This window comes from Microcaecilia unicolor, chromosome 7 (genome assembly GCF_901765095.1).
Source record: "Microcaecilia unicolor chromosome 7, aMicUni1.1, whole genome shotgun sequence".
Taxonomy (NCBI): Eukaryota; Metazoa; Chordata; class Amphibia; order Gymnophiona; family Siphonopidae; genus Microcaecilia; species Microcaecilia unicolor.
This window is the reverse complement of record NC_044037.1, coordinates 180,740,446-180,763,264: the sequence shown is the minus strand read 5'-3', so window position 1 is coordinate 180,763,264 and position 22,819 is coordinate 180,740,446. Positions and strand designations below refer to the sequence as shown.

The window sequence follows — 22,819 nt, the reverse complement described above, 5'->3', positions numbered from 1 at the left end:
TAAAATTTGCACGCAGTGTTATAGAATACCAGAGATATGTACCTAAATTGGGTGCCAAGAATTACACCTAGTTTCATCAGGCATAAGTCCTGACGCCCATATTTGGGCACCGAAATTGGCACTCTAAACCATTGTACGCAAATGACTAGAATGGCAGCATTTAGGCACATTCATGCAGCCTAAAACCAAAGAATCCATTAACTAATTTGATTATAACACTCTGTTAAAATAATATTTCAAAACAGTGAACCAGAAAGCCAACTTCTGAACAATATGAGCAAAGCTTTGACATGTGTACTTGTTCTCCGATGCATTGTTGCTGTAAGCTAGTGGGAGATGAATAAATAATGTATTAGTAAAGTTACTTTTGTTCATAATTTGGTAGCTAATGCTTGAAAGTAACTGTTTGCTTTTTCTGCACAGGTCCCCCCCCCCCCCCCCCCCCCCCCACTCTGTTGCCTACAGTAGGTTGGCAAGCACTCTATAAACCGCCCCCTGCTACAGTAAGGTATACCATGAAGGTTAGTGGGCAGCTGGGTGTAACTCCAGAAAAGCAAACCATGAAAATGTGAAGAAAAAGTACTTCTTATTAAAAGTTATTTTTACCTCCTGCTGGTATGTAGCAACTCTGTCAAATGCTGCTCCATATCACAGTCTGCTAATTGGACAATATTCTCAGATGCATCGTATATCAGGCAACAGACAAAACTGGTTTAAATTGCCTAAAATGGAGTCATTCCCAGAGCTATATGTATTTTGAAAGTGTAGAATAGGTAAAGGGTATACAATATCTGTTTTGAGGAGAGAGATATGGATATGACTGCTCACCTTTTCATCCTGGAGCTCAAGGCAGGTTTTATTCAGATACACAAGTTGTTTTCCTGCCATTTTTAAGTCAGGGCCACTTTGGATCCAAAAGAGCTGAAGGAGAGCCACCAAATGCCTTCCCATGTAAGGCCAGACACTGTTGACCAGCATGTGTCAATGATATCCATCCCCACCAGCCCACCTTCAAACTTTTCATTGACGGTTTCCTCAAGGTGGAGAGTACTTCCTCATGCATTCTTCTCTTTGTCTTGTGAGAAATGTCTTGTCCTTCAAGCATATGGCTCTTTCCTATCCATTTGCTTCTTTCTGTCATGAGCTTGGTTAGAGAGGCAGATAGTAGCAGAAAAAACAAAAACATAAAGATGATAGGAGCCACCCCAGATGTCTCCAGGGACTGCCATTGGCCCCCAGGTCTTGCATTGAAAAGAAGTTGAATTAAGGGCATTAGCTCAGGTTAGAAAATGGGGATCTGAGTTTGTGCCTGAGTTAGTGGATGTCTTACTGAAGGTCACAGAAGCATCAATGGGAAAAACAAGATTTGCTGCCTTTTCTGGTTCGCAACCTATTGCACTACTAGGCTATTCCCCCTGAGGCAGACGGCTGTTACATTGAAACACGGCCCTATATAAGGTCATACACTTGTGTGGTGCTGAATAAAGTTCTTTGTGTCAACCTCAGGCTGCGAAGATTTTTTGGTCCACCCCTACTTCCTGGATTTTCTGTTTGGACTATACATAGGGTGTTTCTTTACCTTTAGGTTTTGGTTGGTCACTATGCTGCTACCATGAATTACCAAATGACAGCCAGCATGGTTAAAAAGTGAGGTTGAATGAAGCTATTAGAGCTTAAAGAAAATCCTTCAGAAAATGGAAGAAGGAACCGACTGAAAATAATAAGAAACAGCATAAGGAATAGCAAGTCAAATGCAAAGCGCTGATAAAGAAGGCAAAGAGGAACTTTGAGAAAAGATTGCGTGGGAGGCAAAAACACATAGTAAAAATTTTTTTAGGTTTATTGAAAGCAAGAAGCCGACAAAAGAATTGGTTGGACCGCTAGATGACCGAGGGGTAAAAGGAGTAATCAGGGAAGACAAAGCTATAGCGGAGAGCTTAAATGAATTCTTTGCTTTGGTCTTCACCGAGGAAGATTTGGGAGAGATACCGGTGCCAGAAATGGTATTCAAAGCAGACAAGTCAGAGAAACTGAATGAAATCTCTATAAACCTGGAGGATGTAATGGGGCAATTTGACAAATTGAAGAGTAGCAAATCTCCTGGACTGGATGGTATTCATCCCAGAATACTGATAAAATTGAAAAATGAACTTACGGAACTATTGTTAGTAATATGTAATTTATCTTTAAAATCAAGCATGGTACCAGAAGATTGGAGGGTGGTCAATGTAACACCAATTTTTTTAAAAAGGTTCCAGAGAAGATCCGGGAAATTGTAGACGTTGGTGCCGGGCAAAATGCTAGAGACTATTATAATTACAAACTGCCCAGAACACAGCTGCTAGGCTTATTTATGGTAAATCGAGGTTTGAAAGTTCAAGACCACTGCGTGAGAAACTGCACTGGCTCCCTGTCAAGGACCGAATAACATTTAAAATTTGCGCTCTGGTGCATAAAATTCTCTATGGTGAAGCTCCTGCATATATGGACACCCTTGTCAGCTTACCACCTCAAAACTCTCACAGATCAGCTCGCTTGTGCTTAAATCTGCATTACCCAATCTATAGTGGCCTCAAGTATAAAACCACCTACGCCTCCACCTTTTCCTATATTAGCGCACAACTGTGGAATGGTCTACCTAAATTTGTGAAAATTACCCCTGATCATCCGACCGTCAAAAAATATCTTAAGACCTTCTTACTTGGAAAAGCTTACGCTCAAGACCCGCCCCGCATATTTTCCTATTGAATTCAATTTCTCTTTCCGCATTTCCCCACCTTTGCTATTACTCTCTAGTCTCTTTCACTTCAATGTCGTCGACCGTTTGTTGTAGAATTGATGTATGATTTCTGTAGATTACTGTAAGCCACATTGAGCCTGCCTGTGGGTGGGAAAATGTGGGATATAAATGCTATAAAAAAAATAAATAAATAAAGAACAAAATTACTGAGCATATTCAAAAGCATGGATTAATGAGACAAAGCCAACATGGATTTAGTGAAGGAAAATCTTGCCTCACCAATCTATTGCATTTCTTTGAAGAGATGAACAAACATGTGGATAAAGGTGAGCCGGTCAATATTGTGCATCTGGATTTTCAAAAAGCGTTTGACAAAGTACCTCATGAACAGAGGTGTATCTGGCCTCCGGCGGTAGGGGGGGCCAGAGCCAGAGGGAGGGGGCACATTTTAGCCCCCCCCCCCCCACCACCATTACCGGACCCCCCCACCGCCACCAACGACTCTCTCCACCCAACCTCCCACCGCCAGCCCTCCCTTGCTGCTGTTTCTTACTTTTGCGCCGAGGTCCGCTTCCTCCTGGGCCTTTAAAAATATTTCTTCAGCTGGCGGGGGACCCCAACCCCCGCCAGCCAACCCGAGGTGACGTCTTTCAAGTTCTTCGTCCACCGTGGCCGACGTGCTGGAGTTGAGCGGCTGAATCCAGTTCGGAGTCTGACGTCGCACGACGTCCGAATGGGGGGACAAGGGCGAAATCTGCGGGGGCCCAGGCCCCTGTGGCCCCCATGCAGATATGCCCCTGCTCATGACAGACTCGAGAGGAAATTGGAGAGTCATGGGATAGGAGGTAGTGTCCTATTGTGGATTAAAAGCTGGTTAAAAGATAGAAAACAGAGAGTAGGGTTAAATGGTTGGTATTCTCAATGGAGAAGGGTAGATAGTGGGGTTCCCCAGGGGTCTGTGCTAGGGCTACTGCTTTTTAACATATTTATGAATGATCTAGAGATGGAAGTAACTAGTGAGGTAATTAAATTTGCTAACGACACAAAGTTATTCAAGGTTGTTAAATCGCAAGAGGATTGTGAAAAATTACAAGAGGACCTTACGAGACGGAGACTGGGCGTCTAAATGACAGATGACGTTTAATGTGAGCAAGTGCAAAGTGATGCATGTGGGAAAGAGGAACCCGAATTATAGGTATGTAATGCAAGTTTCCACGTTAGGAGTCACCGACCAGAAAAAGGGTCTAGGTGTCGTCGTTGATGATACATTGAAACCCTCTTCTCAGTATGCTGCTGCGGCTAAGAAAGCAAATAGAATGTTAGGTATTATTAGGAAAGGAATGGAAAACAAAAATGAGGACATTATAATGCCTTTGTATCGCTCCATGATGCGACTGCACCTCAAATATTATATTCAATTCTGGTTGCCACATCTCAAAAAAGATACAGTGGGGGAAATAAGTATTTGATCCCTTGCTGATTTTGTAAGTTTGCCCACTGACAAAGACATGAGCAGCCCATAATTGAAGGGTAGGTTATTGGTAACAGTGAGAGATAGCACATCACAAATTAAATCCGGAAAATCAAATTGTGGAAAGTATATGAATTTATTTGCATTCTGCAGAGGGAAATAAGTATTTGATCCCCCACCAACCAGTAAGAGATCTGGCCCCTACAGACCAGGTAGATGCTCCAAATCAACTCGTTACCTGCATGACAGACAGCTGTCGGCAATGGTCACCTGTATGAAAGACACCTGTCCACAGACTCAGTGAATCAGTCAGACTCTAACCTCTACAAAATGGCCAAGAGCAAGGAGCTGTCTAAGGATGTCAGGGACAAGATCATATACCTGCACAAGGCTGGAATGGGCTACAAAACCATCAGTAAGACGCTGGGCGAGAAGGAGACAACTGTTGGTGCCATAGTAAGAAAATGGAAGAAGTACAAAATGACTGTCAATCGACAAAGATCTGGGGCTCCACGCAAAATCTCACCTCGTGGGGTATCCTTGATCATGAGGAAGGTTAGAAATCAGCCTACAACTACAAGGGGGGAACTTGTCAATGATCTCAAGGCAGCTGGGACCACTGTCACCACGAAAACCATTGGTAACACATTACGACATAACGGATTGCAATCCTGCAGTGCCCGCAAGGTCCCCCTGCTCCGGAAGGCACATGTGACGGCCCGTCTGAAGTTTGCCAGTGAACACCTGGATGATGCCGAGAGTGATTGGGAGAAGGTGCTGTGGTCAGATGAGACAAAAATTGAGCTCTTTGGCATGAACTCAACTCGCCGTGTTTGGAGGAAGAGAAATGCTGCCTATGACCCAAAGAACACCGTCCCCACTGTCAAGCATGGAGGTGGAAATGTTATGTTTTGGGGGTGTTTCTCTGCTAAGGGCACAGGACTACTTCACCGCATCAATGGGAGAATGGATGGGGCCATGTACCGTACAATTCTGAGTGACAACCTCCTTCCCTCCGCCAGGGCCTTAAAAATGGGTCGTGGCTGGGTCTTCCAGCACGACAATGACCCAAAACATACAGCCAAGGCAACAAAGGAGTGGCTCAGGAAGAAGCACATTAGGGTCATGGAGTGGCCTAGCCAGTCACCAGACCTTAATCCCATTGAAAACTTATGGAGGGAGCTGAAGCTGCGAGTTGCCAAGCGACAGCCCAGAACTCTTAATGATTTAGAGATGATCTGCAAAGAGGAGTGGACCAAAATTCCTCCTGACATGTGTGCAAACCTCATCATCAACTACAGAAGACGTCTGACCGCTGTGCTTGCCAACAAGGGTTTTGCCACCAAGTATTAGGTCTTGTTTGCCAGAGGGATCAAATACTTATTTCCCTCTGCAGAATGCAAATAAATTCATATACTTTCCAAAATGTGATTTTCCGGATTTAATTTGTGATGTGCTATCTCTCACTGTTACCAATAACCTACCCTTCAACTATGGGCTGCTCATGTCTTTGTCAGTGGGCAAACTTACAAAATCAGCAAGGGATCAAATACTTATTTCCCCCACTGTATAGTGGAATTAGAAAAGGTACAGAGAAGGGCAACGAAAATGATAAAGAGGATGGGACGACTTTCCTATGAGGAAAGGCTGAAGCAGCTGGGGGCTCTTCAGCTTGGAGAAAAGACGGCTGAGGGGATATAGAAATGATTAGTAGTAGTAGATATGATAGAGGTCTATAAAATAATGAGTGGAGTGGAATGGGTAGACGTGAATCGCTTGTTTACTCTTTCCAGAACTACTAGGACTAGGGGGCACGCAATAAAGCTACAAAGTAGTAAATTTAAAATGAATTGGAGAAAATGTTTCTTCACTCAACATGTAATTAAACTCTGGAATTTGTTGCCAGAGAATGTGGTAAAGGCAGTTAGCTTAGCGGGGTTTAAAAAAAGGTTTGGATGGCTTCCTAAAGTAAAAGTCCATAGACCATTATTAAAATAGACTTGGGGAAAATCCACCACTTATTTCTAGGATAAGCAACATAAAATGTATTGTACTTTTTTGAGATCTTGTCAGGTACTTGTGACCTGGATTGGCCACTGTTAGAATCAGTATTCTGGAATTGATGGACCTTCGGTCTGTCCCAGTATGGCAATACTTATGTAGAGAGACATTGTGGAAGGAGTGAATTTGTATCTGCAACATAGTGTCCATATATCAAGAATGTTTCCTTCTTTAAATAGAGATATTTTCACCTGCCAGGATTAATATATCCTTTCCAAGTTCAAATTCATCACTAGGTTTATAAAAACTGCCCCGCATTTAGACACTGTTTTCCTCCCTCACAGGTTCTCACACATGGATTTACTGTCAATATTCATGCACATATTTTTTCATTTTCCTATGCTGTCTTGGTATATTACATTAGTTTGTCCAGGCAAGAAAAATTATATGAGTCTTTGGCACATATTGGCTAACAATTAAAGATTAGACAGCAGATGGCCTAATTTAGCAAGGGATTTGTTCTGTGCTTCTGGGGAAAGCCAAATATGGTAATTTTCAAACCAAAAAGATTGACGTTTTTCTGATTTGAAAATGACCATATTTGGATGTCATATTGAAAAGGCCCGTGTACATGAGCCTGGGCTCTTACATTTATACTTGGGGACCGTAGGTTAATTTTAGCAAGCAATGGAAAAGGTGCTGGTACTCGGTACCACTGAGTACCCCCAGAAAACAATCTCTGAAGTTACCGAGGTATCTTTGTCTGGATAAGTTTTTTGTTGACTAGCTTGCTAAATACCAGACCTCTTAGAGGGCAGTTTTCAAACTGGCAGTGGTTCTTTCATTCCGATGAGCACTTACCCTTATTCTATAATTTTAGGGGGTCTTTTACTAAAACTTAGCTCGAGTTATCTGCAGCAGGGCCCATTTTATTCCTATGGGTCCTGCTGCAGATAACTCAAATTAAGCTTTAGTAAAAGACCAACTTAGTGCCTAAATATAATAGCCATTTGCACACTAACCTCCAGATTCTATATAGGTTGCCCAAATTTGAGCGTGAATCCAGATCCACGTGTAAGTGAATTAAAGTAGGCATTAACTGATGGCCCGAGGTGCAGGGCTAGCCAGTCAGCGGTTGGATGCAGGCTCCATATCTATTCTTCCCTTCTAGAAAAATAGTAGCTTCCTTTTTAACTTCTGTTTAATCTTTTGAGTTGCAGTTCTTTTCCATTGTTTTATGCTTTTTAATTGATTGTAAAACACTTTGATTTTATGAAAGGCAATATATTATATTACTAAACTAAACTAAGCAATAATTGGCTTTAACAAGCACTTGGCAGTAATTAGGAGTTATGCGTGGATTTGCCCTATGCCTTATACTATAACATTCATGCCTAAATTTCATACAGTCAGAGGCATTTTCGAAAAAGAAGGGCGCCCATCTTTCGACACAAATCGAGAGATGGGTGTCCTTCTCTCAGGGTCGCCCAAATCGGCATTAATCGAAAGCCGATTTTGGACGTCTTCAACTGCTTTCCGTCACGGGGACGACCAAAGTTCCCGGGGGCATGTCGGCAGCGTACCAAAGGCAGGACGGAGGCGTGCTTAAGATATGGGTGTCCTCGGCCGATAATGGAAAAAAGAAGGGTGTCCCTCACGAGCATTTGGTCCATTTGTTTTCTTGACCAAGCCTCGAAAAGGTGCCCTTACTGACCAGATGACCACTGGAAGGAATTGGGGATGACCTCCTCTTACTCCCCCAGTGGTCACCAACCCCCTCCCACCCAAAAAGCAAAATTAAAAAACATTTTTTCCAGCCTCTATGCCAACCTCAAATGTCATACCCAGCTCCATGACAGCAGTATGCAGGTCCCTGGAGCAGTTTTTAGTGGATGCAGTGCACTTCAGGCAGGCGGACCCAGGCCCATCCCCCCCCCCTACCTGTTACACTTGTGGTGGTAAATGTGAGCCCTCCAAAAACCACCACAAACCCACTGTACCCATATGTAGGTGCCCCCCTTCATCCCTTAGGGCTATGATAGTGGTGTACAGTTGTTGGGGTGGGGGGTTGGAGGGCTCAGCACCGAAGGTAAGGGAGCTATGCACCTGGGAGCAATTTCTGAAGTCTACTGCAGTGCCCCCTAGGGTGCCCGGTTGGTGTCCTGGCATGTGAGGGGTACCAGTGCACTACGAATGCTGGCTCCTCCCATGACCAAATGGCTTGGATTTGGTCGTTTTTGAGATGGATGTCCTCTGTTTCCATTATTGGCGAAAACCAAGGTCGCCCATCTCTTAGGTCAACCTAAATGTTGAGATTTGGGCATCCCTGACTGTATTATCGAAAAGAAAGATGGACGCCCATTTTGTTTTGATAATACGGGATGCCCTGCCCCTTTGCGGCACCGTCCTTAGAGATGGGCGCCCTTAGAGATGGTCATCCCCGTTCGATTTTCCCTCTCAGTGTGACTCAAAAAGCGGCATGGCCAAAGGAGGGGTGTGGGTTAGTCATGATGTTATAGAATACCTGCATTTGTGCATCTAACTGCTATCAGTTGGGTGTGAGCATTTACACCAGCTTTTGGCAAGCATAAGTGCTCGCACCCAGGTTAGGCACGAGAAGTGTATTCCGAAAAGAGTGCTCTGCACAGAACACCCTTTACAAAATGTCTTAGTGCAGAGTCTAACAGCGCCATTGACTAACTCTGGCCCTAAGATTATAGAATACTGCGCACTTACACATGTAAATGTAGCATTCCAAGCATAAGTGCCGCTTGAGTTCTAAGTGGTACTCTACAACCTATGCATGCAACCCACATAGGACTAGATTCAATAAATCAAGCCAAAAAATTGTCACAGAAAAAAATTATGCATAGAGCGCTATTCTATAAAGGGTATATGCACTTTATAGAATAGCGCCTAAACACCTAATCTGCGTCTAACTTAAGGGACCTGCATTTACACATGCTGAAACCAGGTATAAATACTGGTGCCTAAATTAGGCGTGGATCGGGTGTATTCTATAAAAATATATATAACCCCTAAACACACCTCCTTGAAATCACGCTCTATAGGAGTTATGCACACATCATTATAGAATATGATGTGTGCATAACTCCCAATTAAGGCCAAGTAACACCAATAATTGCTTGTTAGCAGCCAATTATTGGTTCCTATTGGCTCATTAATCAATTAAGCTGCGTGTGTAAATTGGCTATGTGCGCTGATTTGCACACGTAACTTTAGTCACTATGTATAGAATCCAGGGGATAGCACACAACTGCAAGGAAGCATACACATGGGCAAAGCATGTGCGGATCCCACAGTTACGCCCATAACTTATAGAATACTATAAGTTACATGCTAAAGTGCAACATATTGGCGCTGATTTTTAAACCTGCCGTTTACAGATGCTAACAGATGACATAGGTGGTAGTACTTAAATATTGGTGCACTTCTTCTCTCAATTTGTAATTAAATTCTATAATTTGTTGCCAGAGAACATGGTAAAAGCAGTTAGCTTAGCAGGGTTTAAAAAGGGTTTGGATAATTTCCTAAAATAAAAGACTTGGGGAAAATCCACTGCTTATTTCTAGGATACACAGCATAAAGTGTGTTTTACTGTTCTGGGATCTTGCCGGGTATTTGTGACCAAGATTGGCCACTGTTGGAAACAGGATACTGGGCTTGATGGACCTTCAGTTTGCCCCAGTAAGGCAACACTTATGTTCTCATGTTCTTAAATGCCGTCTTACACTCTATTCTATAACAGAATCTGGGTGCCCAGATGCTGTTATAAAATCTGCGCTCAGCGCCCTGCGTTTTAGCACCCAAATTTGGGCAACCTTTATAAAATTGTCCCCACTGTATACTAAGGGTGTACCTCCAAAAAAATTGTGTTTCGTGTAATTTCCTGTGTTGTTTCCAGAAGGGTTCATTTTGTTTTCCCTTATGTCATCATGGGAGCAAAGTTGTTAAGAGTGCACACTCATTCTGAAGCATGCACATTCTTCTTGGAAAGAATGTTCACTCTTTGTGGATGTACACTCTTTCCAAAGACTGCACAATATTGATGACAGACCTTTTTTTTCTGCTCATTTTCATTTGCCAATGACATAGGTCCATCTAGCCCAGTATCCTGCTTCCAACAGTGGCAAATCCAGGTCACAACAAGTACCTGGCAGAAACCCATTTAGTAACAATATTCCAAGCTACCAATCCCAGGGCAAGCAGTGGCTTCCCCCAGCTCAATAACAGACTATGGGCTTTTCTTCCAGGAACTTCTCCAAACCTTTTTTTAAACCCAGATACGCTAATTGCTATTACCACATCCTCCGGCAACGAGTTCAAAACTTCAAACCTTAACTATTCTTTGAGTGAAAAAACGTTTCCTCCTTTTTGTTTTAAAAGTATTTCCTTGCAAAGAAATCTTCTTGCTTTGCTTCATATAGGGAAAAATGACTACCACTTGTATCTTATTTTGACACTGTACAGCATTAAGCACTAAATTAGATGTATTTTATGGCCAATGCATGCCTTACATTTTGATTTGTATCCTCCAGCCCCCCCCCCCCTTCCCTCTTCTTTTCCTCTTTCCTACCTCTCTCTTTTCTTCACTTAATCTGAACCTAGATATAGCTACTTCTTAAATGTGAGCTCCAGTATTGCCATACTTTGTAAAATGTTGCTTGTTGCTATGTTGTGAGCTCTTGCTTATATTTGTATCGAAAACCAATAAAAGAAATTAAACTATTAAAAGTATTTCCATGTAATTTAATTGTGTACTTTTTCAAACAAATGCACATCCCTACCTTGTACCCATGGGACTGCAGCTTACTATCAAAGAGACACCCAAAACTCCTTGTGGAATTTTCCTTTTCACAATTAGGGCTGGTTTTCACAATGGACCAAATTCGATAAATGACACCCAAAGTTAGGCACCATTTTGACCCATGCTAAGAAAGTATTCTGTAAAAGGTACTCTACACAGAATGCCCTTTACAGAATACTAGCTTGGCGCACTCCTCTGTCCTAATTTTGAGCGCAAGCTCTTACGCCTGCCAAAAGGTGGTGTAAATGCTTGCATCCAGCTGATGGCAGGCACTCAATCCAGGTATTCCATAAAATTGCACCTGATTTCTGGGAATGCCCCTGACCCACCCGTACCCCTCCCATGGCCTTGCTCACTTTGAGTTGCTATGAAATGTAGGCACACATGTTAATAGAATAGGGCTTAAGACAGATCCACATGGAACTCCTAATTACTGCCAATTAAGGGGTCCATTTACCAAGGTGCACTGAAAAATGGCCTGTGGTAGTGTAGGTGCGGGTTTTGGGCATGCACAGAATCATCTTTCAGCGCATCTGTAAAAAAGGTCTTTTTAAAATTTTTGCTGAAAATGGACATGCGGCAAAATGAAAATTGCTGCGCGTCCATTTTGTGTCTGAGACCTTACCGCCAGCCATTGACCTAACGGTAAAGTCTAATGTGGTAACTGGGTGGTAATGACCTTCACGTGCCAAATGCCACTTGACATGCATCCGATACGGGCGGCAGAAAAGAAAAATTATTTTTCGGCCACGCGCCAAAAATGAAATTACTGCAAAAGCCACATGGTAGCCGTGCGCCATTTTGGCATGCGTTGGGTGCACGTAGACGGATACGTGGCTTAGTAAAGGTGCTTGTTAACTCCAATAATTGATTGTTCTCACCTAAGTGACTCATTATTTTACACACTGATCTGGGATCAGTGCTCAAATTTGGGAAACCTATACTGTCTCTATCTGGTTGGTTCCAATACAAAATGAACTGAATCTGGGGGAATGTGGTTAGCGAATATTCATGTGCTTGGCACCTGCATGGGAACAGATGCAAAGCAGGTGGTGGAGGTTTGCAAATACAATCACTGCTTGTACTTTGACTTCCTTTACCTCTCCCCACCCCCGTTTCATGTGTATAATGCTAGGCAGGTTGTGAACAGCACGTTCATTTTTACCAGCATTGACAGAGAAAACAATCAAAGCGTGTTCTAAGACAGGTAAACACATTTATCCTTGTAAACAGTGTTGATTATTGTCCCATTAGTTTTCTGTCACTGAACTGTTTTTTTCTTTTCTTTTTTTCTTCTTTCTTTGATTTACAGTCACAAAGCAACTATTTGTTCTAATTTTAGTTTAGATTTATATCTTTTTAGTTCTTTCCTATTAAAAAGAAAACTAAGCTATATTTCATAATCGATCCACCAACACATCCTTGCATTCAATGGGATTAAAGTTAAAATTCAGACCTGTTCTGGGCTGCTTCTGTTAACTTTGGGACTGTTTGGTAACTTACACAGTAACGCAGTAGATGACAGCAGATACAGACTGAAATGTCTCATATTGGAGAGGGGAGATGAAGAGTGACCATGGCTTTAGCGCTTCTTTTGGGAAATCAGTGCTGGCAAAATCCAAACCAGAGGTGTTATTTCATTACTATTGGGGATTCAAGAAAATATGTGAAGCTCCTTACAGGCATACAATTAAAACATAAGCATTCTATACCATTTCACAAAAAGTTTCCTGTATCTCAGATCTTACAAAATTCAAAGGTTGAGCATCAGAGTTTGGAGAAAAGGGTTTCTGAAAAGGGACAAAAGAAAGTACATTTAGAAGACACTTCTAAGACTATTTCTGAATAACGTACAATGCTTATGAAAGATAAATAAATTAGAAATTTTGGAGATTATAGTACATCGTCAGACCTTACAATTTATTAATTTCCCTAAGATTCCCTCTGTAGCTCCTGCACTAACTTTGAAAGGATATTTTTTGGAAATATTGAAAGTTCCAGAACAACCTTGCCCTCTGATCTCAAGAGCATACTACATTCTTGCTTTTACAAAGAGAGAGGAGGGCTAGCGGTCCCTTCTAGCCTCAAGACATCATTTGATGTTCCGAATGTGACTCAATTTATTGAAACAGAATAGTTGGCTTCTCCAGCCACCTTGATTGATCATTTTGTATTGGACCCAACCAGATAGAGACTGGATTTTAAACCTCTTCCGTAATCATCAGGTTCCTTTTTTGAATTGTAGGGTTCAAGTGTTACCAGATGTATCAAGATCCACCCAGAAAAGGCAACAGCCACTTTTTCTTTTGAGACCTCGATTACTCAAGAGCGGTGGACTATTTGGGCTAAATTATTCTTGCAAATGTGTTGTAAAATACCAGTCTATGAAATATATTTTTTATGATCCACTCCAGCTGACCGCCTTTTTGGTCTCCAAGGGAGGAGAGATGGCCCCTGTTGCTCCAGCTCTACTGAGCACATCCACTTCATAAAAATAAGCCACTGCCTTACCATCTCATTTCTTGTAATACATTTTTCCTGACATAGATCCTTGCTCCCATTAAATTTCATTGTGGACTGAATGGGGGAAATTAACATTTTTTTTCTTATAGTAACCTTATGTTATTGTTCCCTTAAATTTAAATTATTGTCTTTTTCCTTTTCTGTTACAAGCTGTTAGTCTTGGATTCTAAACATATATAACTGAATAAAAATAAAATTAAAAAAGCATAAGCATTCAATTACAGTTGAATAAACAGGAAAAGTTATGCTTAAGGGCTTATTTTCAAAGCACTTTGACTTATGTGGAGGGGCATAATCGAAAGGGACGCCCAAGTTTTGCTGAGGACGTCCTCGCAAAACGTCCCGGCGAAGGGGTGGGGAAATCTGTATTATCGAAACAAGATGGACCTCCATCATTTGTTTCAATAATACGGTTGGGGACGCCCAAATCCTGAAATTTAGGTCATCCTTAGAGATGGTCGTCCCTAGACTTGGTCGTTTCTGGTTTTCAGCTATAATGGAAACCAAGGACGCCCATCTCAGAAACGACCAAATGCAAGCCTTTTGGCCATGAAACGAGCCAACATTTGTAGTGCACTGGTCCCCCTGACATGCCAGGACACCAGCCGGGCACCCTAGGGTGTCACTGCAGTGGACTTCAGAAATTGCTCCCAGGTACATAGCTCCCTTACCTTGTGTGCTGAGTCCCCCCCCCCCCCAAAACCCACTACCCACAACTGTACACCACTACCATAGCCTTTACGGGTGAAGGAGGACACCTACATGTGGGTACAGTGGATTTGTGGTGGGTTTTGAAGGGCTCACATTTACCACCACAAGTGTAACAGGTGGGGGGATGGGCCTGGGTTCGCCTGCCTGAAGTCACTGCACCCACTAAAACTGCTCCAGGGACCTGCATACTGCTGTCATAGAGCTGGGTATGATATTTGAGGCTGGCATAGAAGCTTGAAAAAATATTTTTTAAATTTTTTTAGGGTGGGAGGGGGTTAGTGCCCATTGGGGGAGTAAAGGGAGGTCATCCCCAATTCCCTCCGGTGGTCATCTGGTCATTTAGGGCACATTTTTGTGATTTGGTCGTAATAAAAAAGGACCAGGTAAAGTTGTCCAAGTGTTCATCAGGAGCGCCTTCTTTTTTCCATTATCGATCGAGGACACCCATGTGCTAGGCATGCCCAAGTTCCGCCTTCGCTATGCCTCCGACATGCCCCCATGAACTTTGATCATCCCTGCGACGGAAAGCAGTTGAGGATGCCCAAAATCGGCTTTCGATTATGCCGATTTGGGTGACCCTGTGAGAAGGACGCCCATCTTCCGATTTGTGTCGAAAGATGGGCGTCCTTCTGTTTCGAAAATAAGCCTGATAGTAACATAGTAAATGACGGCAAATAAAGACCTGTATGGTCCATCCAATGAGTGACCAACGGTGCTTCTTTTTTTTTTTTGAGTTCTCAAATTACTAATGTGCTCAGCCAACCTGTCTTTGAGTTGTCTCTTAGTGTGTCCAATGTAATAAAGCAAACATGGACACATGGACACATGATACAATAAACCACTGTTTCACTGTTGCAGGATGTATTAGCTTGCAGATAAAATCTTTTCACAGAGCCCAGAAATTTGACCCATTTAGCCATGACTGAATTCTTGCAATAAACTGATCATATAACATTTCTTTTTTCCAGTATATGAAAGATGAACTTATGCAGTCTCTTGCAAGCTCAACCTTTTAAAATGACTATTACATTCATCAACAAAAGTCATCAAAGAATCAGCAAAGATCCCTTTGCCCATCAAAACACTTGTAACATTCTCTTCCCTCTGTAGCTGGAACATGAAAGCAATGGTGGCCTGATCCAGAAACTTCCATCCATCTTGGAAGATGAAGAGATTGAGGATGATGAACGTTGTCCACTGTCTGCGAGCACCAGGAGCGTGAATATTTTGGAGAACTCACTAAAGCTGCCCAAAGCATTCAGCTCTCCCTTGCTTTCACCACTAAGCCCTCGAGCTTTCAGGACACCAACCAAGAGAGCGGGCAACTTTGGCAATCTGATTAATGGCAATGATGACATCCAAAGCAAACACAAATCAGGGGATGAAGGAAGACCTTGCAAGCTCCAGCTCCCAATTCTCAGCATCAGTGCTCCTCCTGTGCTGAGCCCCAGGTAATCATTTTGCTTTGATGTGTCATCTAGAAACTTCACTGTAAAATTCTTAACATTATGGCAGCATGACCTCATAGAGGACAAAAAATTCCAGGCAACTTCTCTGCTTTGCTAACAGGTATAACAGTGCTAGCGATCTTTATTTTCTGCAATTCAGCACCCTTGGCTACTTCTATAGGATTTTCCATTTGCAAAAATTGTGGCACATTGCACATGATACACATTGCTCCCAATCATCAATGCTGCCGCAGCCTCCTGGTTGATTCCCTCCTATTGACATATTGCTGGCATATACCTGTCTCTTTCCATCTGTGCTGTCTTGCTCCCACTGCCGTCTGCATGCTGCTAGTGTTTTACACTTGTGCCGAGTCCCCCTTTTACCACAGCTGGTAAAAGAGAAGTCTCGCCTTCCTGCAGGAATGGCCATGTGGCAAGTAAAGCACATGCCGTGCGGCCATTTCAGGGGGGGGAGCCCTTACCGCCAGCCATTGAGGTGGTGGTAAGAGCTCCCGAGTTAATCCAGCGGTAACTGGGCAGTGTGTCGCACTGCCTGATTACCGACAGGTACACTCCAGCGCTACAAAAATAAATTTTTGTAGCGCAGGAAATGACGGTACGCTAGGGGTGGGAAGTATCGCAGGGCTGCTGCAGTAGCCCGGCGGTATTTCCTGTGTAGCGAGTGGTAAGCCTGCATTGAGCTTACTGCCACTTAGTAAAGGGAGCCCTAAAAGACACACTACCCTTTTAATGTCAGACTCACTCTACTTTAGCATTTGAAAATCAAAAAAGCAATTAGAGTCAGATATTTGAGACTTGTAGAAACAGGTTGTTCTTTCACAACAAATTATTGATTTTGGCAGTAACAATGATAGAACCAGCAGGCATTGTCCTTTCTTATTATTGTTATTTTTATAATGTATTCTATTTTGGGGACACACTATCCCTGTGTAATTCTTAGTGCATTTGACCTTACTTAACTTCTCCTGCATGAGCAACCACGTGAATTCTGTTCCTTTAATTCATTATTGGTATGTTTCTTTTCTTGGGCTAAAATTATAGGATAAGGGGTCAGCCTGCTGGGTGTTCTGTTATCATGTATTCCTATGCAGAAAAGAATGATGCCGATAGCTTGTACTGGACAGAATAGACCTCTTTATTCATTTTGCTTTGTGTTGTATTTTCCCACTGACTCCACTATTTCCCTTCTGTCTTGTGACATACAAGTGGATTCATCTGTCAGTGCAACAGTACTTCCTCTACCTGAATCACATCAAGGAGGATCCTAAAATTACCTAGTAGCAGCCTCTTACGATTGGTGTCCTGGACTGCCAAGAAGGACAACTAGTTTGGTTCTAAATTCAAGCTTCTGTGCTTCTGGCTTGTCAGGGTTTGGCCTGCCTCTGTCTGAAATACCACTCAGGCCTCTGGACCACTGGGGATTCTCATTGCTTGCAGTCGGCAGCCCTCTGTTAAACCCACTAGAGATTATTACCCTCCAGTCCCAGGAACTATAAGCACAGGCTGACAACTAGGAGAGCCATTTTAACAAGGACTGCTCAACAAGTCTGGCACATTTAGGGATCCTTTTACTAAGATGCACTGAAAAAATGGTCTGCAGTAGTGTAGGCGTGGGTTTTGGGCGCGCGCAGATCCATTTTTCAGCACCCCTGCAAAAAATGCCTTTTTAAGATTTTTGCTGAAAATGGACGTGTGGCAAAATAAAAACTGACGCACATCCATTTTGGGTCTGAGACCTTACCGCCAGCCATTGATTAAGTGGTAAGGTCTCACGCGTTAACCGGGCGGTAATGACATATGCGCATCATATGCCACTTGCGGATGATTCTTTTTTCTCTTTACTCCCTTTGGGGACCAATGATAATAGTTTACTCCTAATTTGATAGTGGTTTTTCAATACTATATGTATTTTCCCTATGTTGCAGTTTATAAAGATAATTAATAAAACTTAGAAAGTAAACGGCATAAGAATCTAGAAGAATCTAGAAGAATCTAGAATCCACCCATGCCTTTCTCATGGCCACGCCTTCTTTGCAGTTATGCACGAAGACACCTAGGCTAGAGGCCAACCAAATTTTGGTTTTGGCACCTAAACCCGCCTGAAATTTGGATTCAAGCTTCGGCCAAAACTACCAGGGCAATTTTGGCTGAAACTGCAACTTCCCCATCCCCCTCCCCACTGCCATCGCAACTGCACACAGCCTCCCTTCCCCCTCACTAACCCCCCCCCCCCCCAGTGCAACCATCACAACCAACAACCTCCCTTCCTCCCTCCCAGACCCACCCATAAACCAGATCCCTCTCCCCCCCAGGCCTACTCCAGCCACCCCAGTGGTCTACTGGCCTAACTGATGCAACAGAGATTCACATCCCTAGTCCTCTCTGCTGCCAAAATGACCGCCATGAGCTTCAGCAACAGTCTCGCAAGACTGCCACTGAAGGTCTTGGCAGTCATCTTAGATTGGATTCACATTTCTCTCTCTCTCTCTCTCTCTCTCTCTTTCCTTCTCCCCCCCCCCCCCCTTGTCTCCAGCAGCCACATTCTCTCTTTCCTTTTCCCCCATTCCCAGCAGCCACATTCTCTCTCTCTCTCTCTCTCTTTCTCTTTCCTTCTCCCCCCCCCCCTTGTCTCCAGCAGCCACATTCTCTCTTTCCTTTTCCCCCATTCCCAGCAGCCACATTCTCTCTCTCTCTCTCTCTCTCTCTCTCTCTCTCTCTCTGTCTTCCCCATCCCTAGCAGTTACATTAACCCTCTCTCCTCCATGTCCCCAACAGTCACAGTTTCTTTTTGTCATTCTTCCCCCCACCCCCCCCCCCCCCCCCCACAACTTGTTCCCATCAATTTATTTATATCTTTTTTTTTTTGGGGGGGGGGGGGGGTTAACTGGTTCTGTATGGTGGTGTTTCCTCCCAGGCACTTCAGCTGCTTTAGCAGCCTCTTTCCCAGCCAGTGACCTATGCAGCTTCGCACATTAGTCCTTACGCCAGGGGGCTCAGTGAGCTGACAGACTATGGCATAAAGCTTTGTGTTGCTTCTCTGCCTTACCTCAAGGAACTCTTTGATGCAGCCATACTTCACTACTGTTTCCTCCTGTGCTACTTGCCATGGGGACGTCTTATTCCATTCCCACTGTGCAAACTCAACCAGTGGCAATACAGCAAGGACTACAGAGCAGCAATCAGAATTGGAGTACAATTGTGGCCAGAGACAGCTATGAGCCTTAGACCCACAGCTTGAAATTTATGTCAGGCCAGGCTGCCTGCTGTGCTGTGCTGCTTGGTGTTCACTAGAGAGTGTCTGGGCCGAAAGTGGGAGCTGAAGACATTGGGTGAGACTAGGAAAGTGGATTCTGAGACCTGGCCAGCCACGGATGGATGATTTGAAGGCAGTAGCAATTTCAGAGAGTTTTCCAAGGGAGGTGGCTGACAAACTGGCTAAAAGGCTTGAATTCACAAAGGATCCCAAAAGAAAGAACTTAGAAATGAATAACAGGTAAAGCTAAATGAAACAAAAGTAAAAATCAGGAAGGCAAAAGCCAGGGCATAAGAAAAGAAGACCAAAATATAAAATGAGGTGACAAGATTTTCGTTACATATGTCCAGGGAAGGAGGAAGGTCATAAGAGGAATTCTAAACTTAAGGATTCTGAAGATCAGGATGTGGAGAATGATGAGGAAAAAGCAGAAATTCTAAGCAAATATTTATGTTCAGTATTTACAGAAGAAAGACCTGGAGAGCAGCCACAGATAACTAGCAAAAGTACATATCAAAATGAAATAGATACAACACCATTCACAGAACAGTTCATGTGTGAAAAACTTGCAGGGCTGAAAATGGATGAAGCCATAGGAAAGGTTTAGGAATACATTCCAGTACACTAAGGGAGCTTTGAGAAGTTCTGGAAGCTTCTGAACCATCTCCAACAGGCGCACCTTACCAGCCAAGTTTTCTGGATCATCACAATGAATATGCATGAGGCAGATTTGCATGTAATGGGACTCTGATTTATGGAAATTTATCTTGTGTATATTCATAGTGGTAATCCTGAAGACCCAACTGACAAGGTGTGCCTCCAGGAGAGGGCTGAAAAGCACTACCCTGAAGTGGATATTTTTAACAGATCCCTGGAGATAGGAGTCATTCCATGTGATTGGAGAAAGGCAGATGTGGGAAACTACAGGTTAGTAAGCCTCCCATTACTGGTGGGAAAAGTAATGGAGATGCAGCTGAAGCAAAAGAGTACATTTTTTTTTTACAGTCTAGTGAATTTCAAGATCCAAAGCAACATGGTTTTCCAGAGGCAGATCATACCAAATCAATCTGATTGATTTCTTTGACTGAGTGACCAGAAAACAGGGGTATATGCTGGATGTGATATGCTTGGATTTAAGCATGTTGATACAGTTCCTCATAGGAGGCTTGTAAACAAACTGATGAGTCCCAAGATGGTCAACTGGCTAAAAATTTGGTTGACTGACAGACAACAGAGGGTAGTGGAAAATGATATTCATCTGGAAGAAAGAAAGGTGAGTAGTGGAGTGCCTCAAGGGTCCATCCTGGGACTGATTCAGTTTAACACCTTCATAAGTGATATCTCTGAAGGATTAGAAGAGAAAATTTGCATTTTATGCGGCTGACAGAAAGATCTACAAGAGTGGAAACCCAGAGAGAGTGGGCAAAATAAGCGATCTACAAAAGCTAGAAGTCTGGTTGGATGCTTGGAAGTTAACCTTTAATGCAAAGTGATGTTTTTGGACATTCAAAAATCCAAAGGAACTGTATATGATAGAAGGAAATAGGCTGATAAGCATGGACCAGGAGAGATACCTTATGATGATAAAGTCTGAGGATCTCAAGGCAGCAAAACAATACAGCAAGACATTGGCTAAAGCCAGAAGAATCCTAGTATGCATAGCAAGGGGTATAATGAGCAGAAAGGAGGTCATAATCTCTCTCTGCAGAACATTGGTGAGGCCTCACTTGGAGTACTTTGTTCAGTTTTGACAGCTGTATTTTGCTAAGGGCATAAAGAGACTAGAGTTACTACAGAGGAAAGTGAAGAGGGCTCTATCAGTTGACATATGAAAAGAGACTGGAAGTCCTAAATACACAGTGTTTCAAAAGAAAACTATACGGAGTTTGCTTTCTGCATGTCTGTCAAAACTTTACCAATTTCAATAAAATTGGAGATACCGTGAATAAGCCTACACTCACACCAGCCACCTCATCTAAATTATATCACCACCACCTAGTGATCATCATAATACACGCAGATACTATTTTACTTTAAACATAAACAGTTATGGTTTTCAGTCAAGAGGTTCTGATCCTTATTAAAAATTTGTATTTGGAGAAAGGTTATGGTTCTCACTCTAGCGTACCTAGGGCGGGGCTGGCACCTGGCGGTGATCCGCCCCAGGTGCCAGCACCAAGGACGTGCACGGAACAGGCGTGTGGCTGTGGACTCTGCCGATCCCCTGCCCCAGAACAGGAAATTTATGTCAAAGGGGGCAAGGGAATGGCAGAACCGACAACCGCGCACCTACTCCATGCACCCCCTTGCTTGGAGGAGGAGGTGTGTGCTGCCCAGGGGTGTGTGCTCCGCTGGGGGGGGAGGATGCTCCACCATGGGTGCCATATAAGGTAAGTAAGCCACTGGGTTCTCATAGACTGCTGCAAGAGTTCCCAGAAAAGAGGGGGAAGAGGGTAAGCATAGAATATGTTTTAAAGGAATTGCAAGAAATGGGATCAACTGATTGCAACTCAGGAGGCATCAGGGCCCGATCAATTCTCACTGAAGAAAATATCTCGACAGCTGAAGAACTTGTGCTGAGTCAAGGGGATGCACCTAAACCTCACATGTCCATTCATCAAATTAGTGGAGCAACCAGCATTTCTCAGCCAAGGGTGTTTTGAAACATCCACAGTGATCTTGACCTATGGTGTCTTAAGTGGAGGGGAGCGCAACAGCTAACCGAGAACAACCAGATTGCTCATATGACATGGTCGAAACAACTGCTTTGCAAGTTCCCCTCATATGCTGTCGACTTATTTGGTTTACACATGAGAAACTTTTCATGGTTGAGCCACCTATCAACGCCCAAAATGACCAGCTTTATGCACAGACTGCAGTGAAAAAGCATGATATTGCTGCCGATTGTCTTCTACGTATTCACTCAACATTCAGCAAATCAGTCATGGTCTCTGTTGGAGTGTCCAAAATGGGATGCATGAAGCTTTTCTTCATTGACTGCAGCTCCTTGTGACCCTGGGCAAGTCACTTAACCCTCCATTGCCCTGGAGCGGAGGAGTAGCCTGACGGTTAGTGCAGTGAGTAGAGAACCTGGGGAACTGGGTTTGAATCCCACTGAAGCCTAATGATTAGTGCAGTGGGTTGAGATCCTGGGGAACCAGGTTCAATTCTCACTCCAGCTCCTTGTGACTCTGGGCAAGTCACTTAACCCTCCATTTCCCCAGGTACAAATAACCTTAGATTGTGAGCCCTTTAGGGACAGAAAAGTACCTGCAAAAATCAAACATATAAATGAGACGTGACCGACTCACCTGCAAATGCGCAGTAGAGTCCGAACGTTCAGAGCAACAGTCTAGAGGTGCGGCGACTCCGCCCCGAACACCTGGTGAGTTCCACTCCCCCTCCCTCTGAAGTTTAGATGTCATCCAAATGCGGGGTGACTCCGCAAGGATGGTGCGAGGGGAGGAGCCATGGCGGCGCTGACGACTGACGTTTCACCCCAAGAGGCTTGGCCCCGGACGCCCACGTGACTCGCCTTCCTCGCCTCTGATTTGCGGAGCCCTAAGGGGAGGAGCCGTGGCGGCAGTGACGACTGACGTTTCACCCCAAGAGGCGTGGCCCCAGACGCGGAAATCGAGTGCCGGCGGTTTGGGGAGAAGGACATGGGGGGAGCAGGGTTGCTGGACATGGGGGGAGGGCAGAGGAGAAAGTAGGCTTGCTGGACATGGGGGGAGGGTAGGGGAGAGATCAGGGTTACTGGACATGGGGGGGAAGCCAGGGGAGAGAGGAGGGCTGCTGGACATGGGGGGGGAGGGCAGGGGAG

At 43.8% G+C, this 22,819-nt stretch overlaps 1 protein-coding gene across 1 annotated transcript in view; it reads left to right on the top strand.

The window, feature by feature from the left end:
• The window catches only part of LOC115474743 (potassium voltage-gated channel subfamily H member 8-like), a 625,512-nt gene that overhangs the window by 504,894 nt on the left and 97,799 nt on the right, over positions 1-22,819 (top strand). Inside the window, exon 11 of the mRNA XM_030210385.1 lies at positions 15,385-15,725. Within this exon, the coding sequence (XP_030066245.1) occupies positions 15,385-15,725 (341 nt within the window). The remainder of the gene's footprint in view (positions 1-15,384; positions 15,726-22,819) is intronic.